Consider the following 15,681-nt stretch of genomic DNA (forward strand, 5'->3'; position numbering starts at 1 on the left):
GTAAGAAGAACTAAAACATTTTTTTTTTAAAAAAAAGAAATCTTCCTTCAGGATTCATTTGTCCTTAAATAAATGTTCATAATTGTTCACGCCAGCACACAAAAAAAGCAGTATTTATCTTTCTTTTCTTTAGTATTGCATGAATGAATAAAGCTCAAACTATTCCCTGAAAAAGTTATATTGTAGCTAACCTAAGAAATAGCTGGAAGACTTGAAAAAACAATGAAGGAATCAAATGGCTGTAACTGATCTAGATGGAAATGCAATGATAAGGAAGAGCCAAGATGTTGCCGTAGAAGTTGTCTAATTAGCGGCTGCTCTTGTGAAACATAATACTGCATTCAGTCAGTTCACTGTGTTGCACTGTACTGTTAGTTACGATGCTTCGCTTTTGATTCCTCTGTCATTGGGGTATGGTGATTCCCAAGAAGTCCACTGGCATTGTATATACCATATATATATATATACACATACATACATACATACATACGTGTGTGTGTGTATGTGTATGTGTATATAATGTATGTATGTATATATATGTGTGTATGTATGTGTGTGTGTGTGTGTATATATATATATATATATATATATATATATATATATATATATATATACATATGAATTTTTCAGCAGCAAAAGGGAGTAAATTACAAACAAATGAGAACTAATAACATTAAAAGAGAGAAATGAAGAAGGAGAACCTCATCAAATAAGACCAAGACTAAAAAGAGATGCTGCTACTCATTCTCGCTGCTTAATGATCAGTGCAGTCAGTTTCATTGCCTTAAAGTAACGCTAAAGGTTCTTTGCCACAGTTTTCCCGTTCGGTTGTCCCTCTTGTTATGGTTTCAGCATACCCAACTGAAAGGGCCCAGGATGTTGAGGTCAGACCTTTGCCTCCAGCATTTCCAAAAATAGTTTGTGCATGGGGACTTTGCCTTCCAATTTAATATTGTAGAAATGCTGCACAGCCTTGGTGGAGGTTTGCCTCAGCAACGGCAAAGTCATCAGCATCTTGCCAGCCCGGCGTGGATCTTCCATGTGCTGCCCAGCTTCATAATCCTGCAGAGCCTCATGTAAGACATCTTGAAGTTTCTGGACAGCTTCAACATCTTCTATGTGCATAGAGTCTATAAAACAAACAAGAGTTATAGCAGTTTCTCATGCCAGAAAGGAGGATTACAGTGCCAGAGCTCTTTTCTATTACTTGAATTGCATAACCCCACTTTCAAAAAGCTGTAATTTACATGGATTTAACTACCATTTGCTGAGCTCCTTTACATATGTAAATTAAATAAACTACCTATTACCATATTCGTCTTCTGAAAAAGAAGCTCTTTGGTGTAGTCACAATCATACGATTACTGCCTTTTAATATATCTTGTTTATATAACTTAAGATGTAACTTTGAAATCTGCAGGGATAGTTTTAAAAAAAGTATTTCATGGAAACGCAGAAAGCTCACAGCAGTGGAATGGTTTTCCACAAGAATATTTCCAAGACACTGTAATTGCAATCCATCATGCCTAGAGAGTCTATTGCCTTGGGAATATTATACGAAAGCTTGTCTTCAGAAGTTGTAGGTGCTCCATCACTGAAGGCTTTTGAAAAGAGACTGGAAAACCATTTGTCTAAAATGATATAGGATCTTCTGAAATGATACAGGATCTCCTGCTTAAGCAGGGGGTTAAACTAGAACAGGGATCTCCAACCTTGGCAATTTTAAAACTTGTGGACTTCAACTCCCAACTTCAATTCTGGGAGTTGAAATCCACAAGTCCTAACGTTGCCAAGGTTGGAGACCCCTGACTAGAAGACCTTCATGGTCCTTTCCAACTCTATTATTGTATGTTCCATCCTCTAACACTTAGGGCATAGGAAGCTGCAAGCAAGTGATCTTAAAAGTATCAATGGAACTTTGATCTAAAACCCGTATCCCTTGTGGCCATATTGGAGGTTCTATTAAAAATTATATGATCAAAATTACTTCATTAGAGGTTTCTAACAGAATTAAGGAATTAAAAATTAAATTGTTACACATAATAGTGTCTTATGGGGATTCTGTACATTTAATAATTAATCTGTAACCATTACTTTTAAAATTTAAAAAGATATTTAACAATTTAATGTTAAAAGTTCTCATCCAGAACAGTAAAAGACTACAATTAGGATAAGCCTTGTTATATATTAGAAACTACTGGGAAGCAGGGAATAAATCACTATTTCTTACAACAGAGAGAATGCTATTTAACTTCTTCATAAATGATCTTGAGTTAGGAGGTCAATGGTGAAGTAGCTAAGTTTGCTGATGGCACCAAAATACTCAGGATGGATTAGAAATCAGAAAAGCTTACACAAAGTAATATCTAAACTTGGTGAACAGGCAGCAAAATGGCAATTAACTTTCAACCTAAGGGTAAAATGATGGCCATTGAGATTAAATAAAAAGACTTAGTGTGTAGGAAAAACTGACACAGTAGGATTTCAGATTGTCACATATCAATTTTCACCTAATGTGGATAATTAATAAATATGTTTGACCTGGAGGTGGAAAAGGTAGGATGAAAGTTTATTGAATTTGCAGATGAATTTGATAGCCTGAATAACATCCCACTTCTAATTCTATGCATCTCTAAGAACTTCATGCAATAAGTAATTAATTCGTGGAATTTGCTGCTAGATGTGATAATGGGATTAAAAATGATTCAGTGACTAAGTCATGATAACCATACTGAATCTTTACAGTATATCAAGTTGTTACTGAATATCAGTTTTTGGATAAGACTGAGACAGTGAAACAACAACTGGCTACTCTGAAAAATATAATGCTGCCATCATCTGATTTTACAAGAGACATCAAATGCGATAAGGTATTTTTTCCCCAAGTAGTTTATTTTACTGGCTGTATATTATGATAAGAATAGTTCAAAAATAGCCACTGTGGTGTGGTGATTAAAGTACTCTGTCTATTTGCAGGACCCATCTATTTGGCATCATCATCCAGCCCACTTCAGTCTTTAGAGTATCTCAGAAACTTAAAGGTTTTATGAAACTCCTTGTCACATTTCACACAGAATATGTATGGAATATCTGCCATATTCACCACTAGAGGTGTCCCAAATATTTAAGCTTTAAGCCATTCCGTGGGATGAGAATCCAGAAAATATCTTCCTGAGTTGAATGAATAGAAAAGAAGATTCTATGGAGAAGACAATCAGCAACATGTCCAGGATTTAAGCCGTTTACAGCTTTATCAATCCACTTTATTACCACCACTTTGAATTGGGCCCAGAAATGAATAAGTAGCACAAATACTGAAGTACTGTTGTAAATCCTATAATGGCTGTCCTGTATCAGGAAGCAAGCAAGCTGACACATTCTGCAGTAACTGAAGTTTTTGAGTCATCTTTAAATGCAGCCGCAAATAGAATACATTGCAATATCCCAATTTGGAGCTAATAAAGACATAAATTGGTGGTGGCTTAGCTCAGTGGCTAAAATGTTGAACTTGTCGATCGAAATGTCTGCAGTTCAGCAGTTTGAATCCCTAGTGCCACGTAACGGGGTGAGCTCTTGTTACTTGTTCTGCCAATCTAGCAGAAAGCACATTAAAAAATGCAAATACAAGTAAAAAAATAGGAACCACCTTTGGTGGGAAGGTAACAACATTCCGTGCGCCTTTGGCGACCAGGGAGACGTCTTCAGACAGCGCTGGCACTTCAGCTTTGAAACAGAGATGAGCACTGCCCCCTAGAGTCGGGAACAACTAGCACATATGTGCGAGGGGAACCTTTACCTTTACCTAAGGACATAAATTACTGCCATGGCCCTTTGCACCAAAAATGACCACAAATAGGGCAAAGGCTCCTATAATACCAGGAGAAGCCATGTATCCTGGCGAAAGCCCAGACTGTGGGCCTGGTCCTTCATGGAAAGTTTAACCTCATTAGAGCTAATACTGGTGTTAACGATCCATTTTTTCACCCCCTCCCCAAAACCCTGTATATTTGGCATCCAATTTCAGTACGGGTCTGGATGGGGAGAAACAGGCTCAAGCTTAATCCCTCCAAGACGGAGTGGCTGTGGATGCCGGCATCCCGATTCAGTCAGCTGCAGCTGCAGCTGACTATTGGAGGCGAGTTACTGGCCCCAAAGGATAGGGTGCGCAACTTAGGTGTCCTCCTGGATGAACGGCTGTCATTTGAAGATCATTTGACGGCCGTCTCCAGGAGGGCCTTCCACCAGGTTCGCCTGGTTCGGCAATTGCGCCCCTTCCTTGATCGGGATGCCTTGTGCACAGTCACTCATGCGCTCGTTACCTCTCGCTTGGATTATTGTAATGCTCTCTACATGGGGCTCCTTGAGGTGCACTCGGAGGCTTCAGTTAGTCCAGAATGCAGCTGCGCGGGTGATAGAGGGAGCTACGCGTAGCTCCCACGTAACACCGCTCCTGCGCAGACTGCACTGGCTACCTGTGGCCTTTCGAGTGCACTTTAAGGTTTTGGTTACGACCTTTAAAGCGCTCCATGGCTTAGGGCCTGGGTTCTTACGGGACCGCCTGCTGTTACCGCATGCCTCCCACCGACCCGTACGCTCTCACAGAGAGGGACTTCTCAGGGTGCCGTCCGCCAAGCAATGTTGGCTGGCGGCCCCCAGGGGAAGGTCCACTCTGGAACGAGCTTCCCCCGGGTTTACGCCAAATACCTGACCTTCGGACCTTCCGTCGCGAACTGAAGACACATCTTTTCATTCGCGCAGGGTTGGCTTAAATTTTATTGATTTTAAATTTTCTATTAATAATTTTAAATGGGGTTTTAGTTTATTATATATTTTAAACTTTTTAGGCCAATTGTAAAATAAGTTTTTTAATCTGCATTTTAAATTGTACATTGTATTGCCTGTTTTTTACTTTTGCCTGTACACCGCCCTGAGTCCTTCGGGAGAAGGGCGGTATAAAAATCAAATAAATAATAATAAAATAAATAATATAACCTCCAAACACCAGGTACAAGTAACTGCAGCATCTTCAGTTAATGTACAGGTACAACTGGGAAGGGGAACTTTTCATGAACTGTTGGATGATCTCAATGAGTGGCTTCATGATCTCTTCTGATGGTTTAGATGCTAAAGGGCATGGAAGAGTGGGTGGGGAGAGATTGTGTTCTAAGACACCACATAGATGGAGCTGCCAAGGACCTGAATGTTTTTCCTCTATGATTGCCACGTAAAATCACCTGCTAAAAAAAAAAAGGAACTTCTCAACCCAGAGGTAGTCCTAAAAGATGCCATGGTTGATATTACTGAGAGCTCTAATAGGACTTGGGGGGTATTTCCCACAACCAACCCTCCCCCCACCAAAAAGTTGTCCAATATAGAAACCAATGCTGTTTCTATCTATACTCTATAATAAGTAATCTGGCTAAAATTTGTTGCAATACTTTGCCCAGTTCAAGCTTCTATGTAATTGGTATTCCCACTGCTTAAAATCTTTTCAAATAGGAAGACTAAAATTCAGATATAAATTCTTCAATAGAGCCAGATCCAAGCTTTCTTAATCTCAGATTAAATTGGAATTAAGAGTTGCTTTCAGAGGCATTTGAGATTAAATCACAACCTATTATCCAAACAATTATTTGCATTAGAAAATAGTGTATATATACTGATGTGTGAACAGGCTGCATCTCAAGGATCACAGAAAGTTCAGTATAATTGACAGGCTGCCTTTTCTTGGGTGCCAATTCTGGTTGGAAGATCTATCCGGTTTTATTCTAATGACACCATACAAGCAAACATAGAAACAAGGACAAGCAAAAGATTGTGGTCACATCACAGTATAAAGTTCAGTATAAAGTCACAGTAGTAGTTCAGTATAAAAACTAAAAAGCAAAGGCAGGATCTGGGTTTAGCTCATAAAATCATCCGTTGTAATGTCCTTCCTGTCAATGACTTCTTCAGTTTCAATAACAATAACATAAGAGCTACCAACAGATTTAAACTCAATGTCAACCGCTCCAGTTTAGATTGCAGAAAACACGATTTCTGTAACAGAATTATATATGCTTGGAATGCATTACCTGACTCTGTGGTCTCTTCTCATAACCCCAAAAGCTTTACTCAAAATCTATCCACGGTTGACCTCACCACATTCCTAAGAGGACTCTAAGGGGCATGCATAAGAGCACAAACGTGCCTACCGTTCCTGTCCTATTGTTTCTTCCCCTATATATGTATATGTTTATATTACCTTGTTTCTCCTCATATATATGTTTATATATTATATAATCTTTTATGTAATGCTTGTATATATTGTTACGACAAATAAATAAAAAATAAAATAAAAATAAAACTGGAGACAGTGTAAATACTGCAAATAAAAACAGGGCAAAGAAATTAAGCAACAGTAGCAGACTGTGAATAATCATCGTAAGTCAAAGATCCATGAGTTTAGACATGAAGTTTAGACATGAGCTGGGCGATTAGGAAATGTTAGGGTTGTTATAGCTGCAGTTCAGCATTGGTCTGTCCCCAGCTAAAGACAAGCAATGATGGATTTACAAGAGTAGTATACACTCTATTACAGCGGTTCTCAACCTGTGGGTCGCGACCCCATTGGGGGTCAAATGACGATTTGGCCGGGGGTCGCCTAAGACCATCGGAAATATGGGAAGTATACTTGGAAGTCGAAGAATCATGAATTCGGCTTCAGGCGTGATGAATTAAAGAAGAGAGAAATCTTTGCTCTGATGTCTCCCTCTCAAGCCAGCTGCAATCACTCCCAATCGCTAGCCTAATCTGGCTTCAGGCATGATAAACTTAACAGGGGAGGAGTCTCCGCTTTAATGCCTCCGTCCTCAAGGCAATCACAAGCAGTTCAGATCGCTAGCCAATACAGCTTCAGACGCGATAAATTAAAAAAAACAGTTTGCCGCTTTCCCCCCCTTCTGCGGCTGCTGAGGTGCGCTGAGATCGCTGCCTAAAAAAAAATAATTTTACAGTTGGGGTCACCACATTATGGGGAATTGTTTTAAAGGGGTCGCAGCACTATAAAGGTTGAGAACCACTGCTCTATTATATTGGCCAGTATTGTTAATAGACCTCACAATGGTCCATCAAAATTATCCTTTGAATTTTGCCTGAGACGGCTGAAGGAAGTGGAGTTTCAACAAAGTGACTGAAGAAAGAAGTGTCTTCTACATATAAGGAATGCTCTAAAGTGGTCATTGAATAGTTTACTCACATAAGAGTCATAAACAAAATCTGTTGCTTGTTATAGATGGGTAAAACTAATGCAACTGATTGTTAAAAAGTCTCCAGTTGGTATATGCTTGTAGTAACATAAGGAGAGAGAAAAAAGCACTTTCCCAGTGCCTGAATCTAAACAACTTAAATCTAGAGAGAGGTAGCTTGCTTAGATCGGGGGGTCCGCAATCCCCAGTCCACGGCCCCATACTGTGCTGCAGCCAGTTTGGAAAGGGGCTGCGGAAGCATGCGCATGAACCTCCATTTGTGTGAGTGGCAGGCATGCATGTGCTTGCCACTGGCATAAAACTATCCTTCCCCGCCCCCGCAGGTCTGGCAAGCCGGAAAGGTGGGCACCGCTGGTTTATATTTTCTTAGTCCAGTGCCACTAGTTAGCCTTTTCAGTGTTTGCTTGTATTATAACTGCTCACCCCTATCGCCATATCCCTTCTTCTCCAAATATTGAGTCTTTAGATTATTTTTCCACCTCCAGGTAAATCTATAGCATTTCAAGACATTGCTTTCATAAAAACCCTAAGCCTCTCCTTTTTAGCGTTCCAGTAAGGAGCAGCCTTTTAAAGGGTCCAGTCAGTAGGGAAAGATGCTATAGATTAGGTGAGCAGAAAGAGTTAGAAATTACGTGGCAGTTCAGCTGATTGGGACACAAAGTCTTTTAAAAAGCCTCTAGCCTAAAAGTACAAATGTCTGTTTCTTGATGAAATAATTAAAAGCAAACAAACCTGTGAACCCACAGTCTTCCATTTGGCATTTCCCAATCAATACATGGGAACACTTAGTAAAAGCACTGCGACAGAGAGAACACCTTTTATTACACAGCAGAGTTCACCTGCCTGAAGTAATTGCTACATACATGCTTTAGAAAATATTCAGAGGTGGGTTCCCTCTCTTTCTCTGAGCAACCAGAGCACTTACTGATGCATTGGAACTTCTTTTTCCATTTAGCATTTTTAAGTACCTAATTAGAAACCTGACATATGAACCAAAGAACACACCAAGTTGTTTCAGGTTATTCAAAACTATCAATTATAATTCTTACCAATGATATATTAAGAGTATTAGGTGATGGTTTTTGCTAATACCTTCCCTTTTATCAAAATAAGATTAATTGGAGATGATATGAGGTAAAATGTTTACTTCTGAGTCTCAGAAACATAATAGGAATTCCTATTTTTGGAGGACACATGAAAAAGCAGCAAGATTTTGTTTTTTGCCTGAATCCAGGATTTCTAATATCCTGTTCACTGTAACTAGATTCTTGGATACTCTAGGTTTCTTCTCAATTCAAGAATTGAAAAACTGGGTTCAGGATAAATGAAACTATTAGAATAACATCTGGATCTCTTTATATTCCGAATCAGACCTATATTTTGGTTTTTCAGACATCCCTTAGTTCTCTTTTAAGTCTTTTTATTTCAAGTTCCAATAATTGGGGCTATAACACTGGCGATGTTTTGCTCACTTTATCTTGTTTTATCTGTTTACGCATGGGTACAATACAGAGGAAAGGGAGGCAGGAAGGTTACTGTTAAATCAGTTCACTGATTTAGAGCACAAAAGAGCATTAATTATTATTGAATCAAGCCAGATGTTTATGCTAAGCTGATGATTTCAGTGAATGTCATTTTAAATCTCTGCAGGTCAGAGTAAAATACTGTCTCAGCCATTTCCAAAAGTGCGAAGGTTTGCTGTCATTCAAAATGTTTTTAAAAATGTCTATTTTTATACAAACTGTGCATGGTTTCGGACTTACATATTTTATCAGTAAACATAATAAATTATGACGATAATATGAACATCTTATAATGTTTTATAACTTTGATTTGGGGAAAGCTTATCCAAATAAAATGAGAATCTGCGGTGACCACTGATTGTGTATTATGACAACAGCTGCTTACACTTACGTCAATTGATTAAGTCATTTATATTTCTTATGGATATTTTTTATTCTTCATTTTTGTTTGTTTTTCAATTAAAATTCTAATTAAAATGCAAAATGCTAGATCCCATTATGAAGACAAATCAGAAAGTACAACTTCATTGTTGAAAACAATTTTCCTCCTATCAATCTGAAGATTCATGTGTCAATATTGTAGATGAACTGTTAATTACAAAATCAATTAAAAAATTATTTCTAAAAACAGTCACGCATCCTGGCTCTCGTGGGGACAATTTGGGCAGAAGGCCTCATCTCACTAGGACCGCACCAAATCACAAGTCGTCATCCACAAGTAAGCAAAAGCAATCTGGTTTTTCATTTTTCAGCGCGGCTGAGCCCAGCCTGAGATTGATCGTCACATATGGCCCCAGAAAACAAACTGTCAATACCTTGAAAGCTGCAGAATTTGAACAAATAGCCATCCGCCCATTCAAGCCACTCATTGCATCCCATTTAACAGATTTTATTGACAGTTTCCTTCTTGTAATTAAAGGGAAAACTACTGGCCAGCAACCAAGATAAAGTTCAAAGATAGGGTCAAAACAAAAGCAGATGGAGGGGCACGGTGTGACTGTCAATGGTACATAGCATCAGAGCATGTTATCGACACACAGGTATCTAATGATCGGCACGTCATTAAAGAGGGATCTATCATGAACTTTATGCAAATGCTAAGAGGGACTTAAGACCACAATAAAGTGTTAGAGAGGCACAAAGGAAAAAACAACAAAGAACAAACGATTTTTCACTTATCAAACACTGGCTCACTGCTTCAGCACTTTTAAGTTCAAATGCAGAGAAGAATCCTTTCGTGAATTCTTAGCCCCCTTCTCCACAAGTTACATTACGCATTTAACCAACTAGCATAAAACAGTCAAATGTGTATAGTTTCTACAAGGTTAAAACATGATTTGCTCCCTTCTCTAATAAAACCAGAGTTCACCTTCGGTATTGAGTTCACAGTGTTTAGTAGCTAGATTGAAGTAGATCATATATTGCATTTAGTCATGGGCCCTTCCATTCTAGTGGGTTTTAGCAGACTGATTAGACTTATCTGGATTATGAAATGGATTTAAGCAGAATGACATTTATGTTTATTGAAAAGCATCTTTGCTGTTAATACTGCCTGAATTTTACGGCATCTTTTAACCAAATTAGAAACTCAGCATAAAAAAAAATATTTATAATAATCAAAGATCTTCCATTAATTTGAACTCCCTTGTTTCTAGCCATTCAGTACCATTCTGCAGTAGTATGATTAAAAATTTCTTATTCTTAGACAGTTGTATTTAGAAACTGTCATGCAGAAGATATTAGAGGAAGGGGAAAAATGACATGAGCCATCATGCCAATCTGCCAACCTGAATTAGCAAGCGCGATAGCTTTGAGGGTGACAAACTCTTCTTTCTCCAGCTTCATGCTCTTGTATTTTTTTACCAGTTGCAGGATGGCATTGTTGAGGTCAAGAAGGCCTGCTAATTTAGACTGGTCTTCATCCATAATATAGTCTTCAGCATAGACAAGCTCATCCTCAAAGGAAAGTGATCGGTACACTACGCCCAGAATTAAAATCTCCATCCAAGCACTCTGCAGAAGGCTCATCTGGTCAGCAAGCGATAAAGTGGAAAATCCTAAACCGGGAAGGAAAGTACACAGAAACATAATTAAAATTGTACTAGGCTCTCATAATTCTGCATTATAACTTTACCCTTGTGCTTGTTTTTATTATGTAAGTCAGCAATGTGTATTTACAGATTCTGCCCTCTCAGATCTTTCGTATCAGCAGACATAAAATAGTTAAAACAAAAGCACTTCAGATAAAAACAATTCAGTATATCTTGGGCTTATTGTAATTTTAGGTAGAGAAGCCTGCTGTATTTTATTCAGTATTTAAGAATGCATTTCCTCAAATAAATTGTTGAGATTTGTTACCCAGATTCAGTAGCATCTAATATGGCCTATATCAAACCTGGAAACAATAATTGTCATGGCTGTAAGAGAAAGAATAAAAGGTATGACGGTGCCTGTAATCTTATCTACACTGTTACTTACCACAGAGTAAGCTTCACTGAATTCAGTTACTTCTGCATAGCCTTCATACCATATTTTAAAGATTTCAAGGTCTCCTTTGAAGGCAGAGTGTGTTTTTAAACAAAAATGGGAGAAAAATTCATTTTAAAGGAGAGGTAATTTGATACCTTAATAGAATTAAGTGATGATCACAACAACCAAGCAAAGTGCTTTTTGAACTTCAACCTCAGTAAGACCTACCCTTTCCAGAAAAGACGCTAATTACTTCTATAATAGCTTCTGCCTCCACCACACTGCTCAAATAGCAGAATGGCACATTAAAGTGCCAAGTGAATAGTAATCACACCATCACTTTGAGAGAGAGAGAGAAAGAAAGAGAGAGAGAGAAAAATATATAATAACACTTCTTAATGAATTTAGGTTTTGCTTTTGTTTCACTATCTCTCCTTTCCTTTTTAATAGGATCACTAAGGGCAAACCTCTTTATAGCCATACCTTTTCAGGCACCTATTTACGGTAGCTGTTAATTTATTATCTCTGCCTGACAAAGCTCCTATCAGAGGAGGTCCCAGTGAAGGAGAGATTTCCTGGCCTATCCATGAAATATCGTACTTTGCCAGTTGGCACCTGCAACCACCCAGGAGTTAATAAAATCATCAAAAGGGATTAGTCAAGCTTTTCTTAAGGGGGTGGGGTGGGACTTAAGACATGTCTAAAGCTCTCTGTGTGTGACTTATGGAGCTGCTCACATGTGCATTGACAGGGATCCTACAGAAAGAACAGGCCTTGGTTGTTGCTGCTCATTTATCTTAAAACACACAGAATTTTGCCAAAACACCGTGGTGAAAACATGAGGCACAAGAATTAGACATCAGTTTAGATTCAGCCTGCTGCACAACTTGGAACCAAATGCATTCCGATTAAAAGAAATCAAAAGTCTCTCCAGGCCAGGAGACAAGCTTTAAAAGTGATGGACTTTATCAAGACACCGTCTCCATTCCTTTTCATTATTTCTTAATTCTTATTTACATCTTCCAGACTGTCTTCTGTTCTTTATTTATAAGAGGACACGTGTCATGTCCCCAAAAGAGGATCAAGCACATCAAAGCCAACCTCTTTGAAAAATGACAAGGGGCTACTAGCCCCATGTTTCTTATGGAAAATGGAAGGAAATGAAACAGAAATAATAATTTGAAAGGGTCTTAAAATGGAAGGCCTATTTGCAATTAGCTCCAGCCTCTCTCTCTCTCAAGAAGCAGATGGACAGAGAACGTTGCCTGCAGCAGTGTCCTGTGTGACAGGCCCATTCTCCCTCCCAGACACTGCTGTTAGTAAATAGATTTACACATTCTCCAATCTCCACACATCTTTCTGCCGAATAATTAAAAGCAGGGATGATTAGTTTATTGAGTGGAAGGAGGAACTTTTTTATTGAGGTCCGTCCATGATTTTTATCAGGGCCAGCACTTTTACGGTTGTCATGAGGGTGCAGGCATCCAATTTTTCTTATCTGCCTGATTAATACAAACGCTGTTTCAGGACGCATTAATTAACAGATACAAATCTACGTTCTCATGGAAGGATCAATACAGAGAAGAAAAGAGGCATCAATGTGAATTTAGTGCTGATGATGGAGAAGGCACTCTATTGACATTTACGTGCATGGAAACTTTAAAGTCAGGAGAGCCCTTTGTCCCTACGATTTACAAAGTAACAGTGCTTTTTAACTATAACCATGTTTCACACACTTCAGGGGCATTTAATTAAGCAAATAAATAAATAAAAAAGCAATAAAATCTCTAAAGAGGTTTCAATTTCAATCATTTTCCTTTCTATTCCTCCCAAAGCTTCTCCACTTTCCTGCTTTTTATTTATATGCTAATTTGTGCATTTTACTTTTTTTATTTTATTTTATTTTTAAATTTAAATTACAGTGGGCTTTGCTTGCACTTACAGTTGCTAACATTAAAAAGAACCCTCCAATGCTAATAGCATTTCCTTATGAAGGCATATTTGGTCAGACTTTAAAAAACGTGTAAATGGCTTCTCATTTCTTTAGTTTTTCATATTTCTACACAATTCCCCAGGATAGCTTTTTCCCCTTGCAGGAAATATGTTGCCCCTAATTGTGAATGAAACATTTTGTTTATGTCAATAGAAAATACACAGGTGTGCACACATCCTTTTTCATAAAAGGAAATAAAATGCAGGAGGTAGAATTGTGGAAATGTGAAATTTTTACGCCATGTTCTTTAAGTATATTTAGTAACATCGTATTTTATTACTAGGCATTCAATGTAAACCTTTATTCTTGATGGTGGTGGTGAGAGAAGAAAATTTTAAAAAAATACCAGAGCTGTTAAAAGTTTAACTTTACACCTGTGTTTTAATTAATGAAATGAAACTTAAAATATTTTTCGGTTGTTTAGAAAAGCAAACAAGAACCACAACAACTTGGTAACATAAGATAGTGTTACTCAAAGTAAAAGGGCCTGCAGAATAAACTGATTTCATTTAAATATGCTGTACCCTGTGAAAAAATACCAGCCATTGTAATAAAGCACTGTACAACAGGGGAAAAAAATAGACATCCATATTTTCATAAAAAGTGATCTTTTAAAATCGTATATAAAACCTCCAAACTCTATATGAACCCATTTCCCATTAACCATTTAACATTTTCCAGCTACACAGCCCTGAGCTCTTCCCAAATCTAGAAGATAATGCTTTGCTAGTGTTGCCCTGAACTTTGAATTTTGTCACACCCGGTCCGTTAATCCCTAGCATTTGACAAGTCATAATTTTAAATGTTCAACTATATTATGGCTTTAAAAAAATACATTTTAATACACGATGGTGCATTTTTCCCCCCAGTGCAGGCCAATTCCATGCATGCTGCTGACAACTTTGATCCCTCTTCATCTCTCTCTTCATGTCAGTGCCATTTAATGTATCTCAGGCATTTTGCTAGCAGAATGGCTCTGTACCTTGACCTGCAGTTAAATAGCATGTTTATTTGCGAGACAGTGTGCTCCGAGTAAACCAGATGACAGTTTGGAATAACATCATTTGGAAGGATTGAAAAGCTTCTCAAGAATCAGGTAGCCAGAGGTCATAGGCTGGAAGGAAGCATGTGCTGTGCCAACCCCTCCTGCCATCTTCTACTTGAAACTCATATATTTGATGGTGATGCCATGGGCACTTGTCAAGAAAACCCAGCCCTTTACCCATTCTTTTTCTCGCTTACTTTTTGCCCCTTCCTCCCCCCACCCCAAATCCCCCACCATCTCTCTTTTAGTCTGGCAAACTGATGCTCTTTGCAGTCAACTTAGAAAAAAGGCTAAGCATTTGAAAGTGTGAAGGGCAAAAAATATCTGACGGCTAGTCTTCAAAAATACACTTCCATTTCACAAAGCATAAATGTTTGTTTCCCAAGTCCAGTGTTGACAGAAATAGGCTGCATTGCAGGCATAAGAAGTTAACCCCTACAAGGCATTTTCTTCCACTTTAACGATGCTGAATGCAAACCACTATCATTCTATGCGGTTTCTTGTAAATAGCCATAAAACAAGGGCAATGATTTGTGGGCTATCTCGTGCCTTTCCCATCTACCTCTCTTGCTCAGTAGATTGCACTGTTGCTATAAATAGAGAGTTTTCAACAAAAAAGGACCTTCCACTTCGTTGGTAATTAGAACCTAATGACTCTCCGTTATCACAAAGTGTGCATGGAGGGGAGGGAGGCAAGTTAGGAACTTGCTGATTCTTTCCTTCTGTCTTCATTTCACTATATTCATAAAGCATTATAAGAAAATAAAATGTAGATGTCAACAAAGCCCTTGGTGTTTCTCCTACATAAACCCTCCACAATATTCTGTCTAGTAAAATTAATTCTTCAGCTGCAGTGTATTTGTATGGCTATATAGTACATATTCTTTTAAAACAGGCTGTTTTGTCCACTTGCTTTTCATTTGCTTCTTGCATAGCAGACGTCCCTAAGATAACAAGCCTAAATCATTATCATTCCCAAAGACACGCTTCTACAGTCTGTTTAGGATTTAAAGACACTGGAGGCACATTTGTGGTTTATCTACAGTACCCTTAGCATGCCGTTTTTTTAAAAAAAACAAACACCACAATTATACTGTTACAACAGCACTGGCAAAATATTATAGTATCAACAATTGGAAAGGAATGCCAGTTGCTGTATTCTCTGCCTTTGTCTCTGATCCTTTCCATTTATTTGAATTCTTTTGTTCCATTCTGGAAATAAAATACACTACAAGCATCTAATACCTATTGGTCACAGTCCAAATCCTCAAAGCGTGCAGAGGATTCCTTCTTTTTTATGTGACAGAAAAAGCTTTGTGCAGGCACAAATTTGTATTGTGTGCACCACATATTTCTCTTCTAACAGAATAGGTCTACATCTATTATAATGTTAGGTGTCGTTTA

At 38.1% G+C, this 15,681-nt stretch overlaps 1 protein-coding gene across 6 annotated transcripts in view; it reads right to left on the minus strand.

Annotated features, from left to right (window-relative positions):
- Positions 1-611: 611 nt before the first annotated feature.
- The window catches only part of ESRRG (estrogen related receptor gamma), a 545,400-nt gene continuing 530,330 nt past the window's right edge, over positions 612-15,681 (minus strand). For all 6 annotated transcript variants that reach the window (XM_058165416.1, XM_058165411.1, XM_058165414.1 and 3 more), the window contains 2 exons: positions 10,558-10,827; positions 612-1,130 (listed from right to left, as the gene is read on the minus strand). In XM_058165416.1, the coding sequence (XP_058021399.1) occupies positions 886-1,130; positions 10,558-10,827 (515 nt within the window). In that variant the 3' untranslated portion in view covers positions 612-885. The remainder of the gene's footprint in view (positions 1,131-10,557; positions 10,828-15,681) is intronic.

The sequence above is a fragment of the Ahaetulla prasina genome, chromosome 1, assembly GCF_028640845.1.
Source record: "Ahaetulla prasina isolate Xishuangbanna chromosome 1, ASM2864084v1, whole genome shotgun sequence".
NCBI classification, from domain to species: domain Eukaryota; kingdom Metazoa; phylum Chordata; class Lepidosauria; order Squamata; family Colubridae; genus Ahaetulla; species Ahaetulla prasina.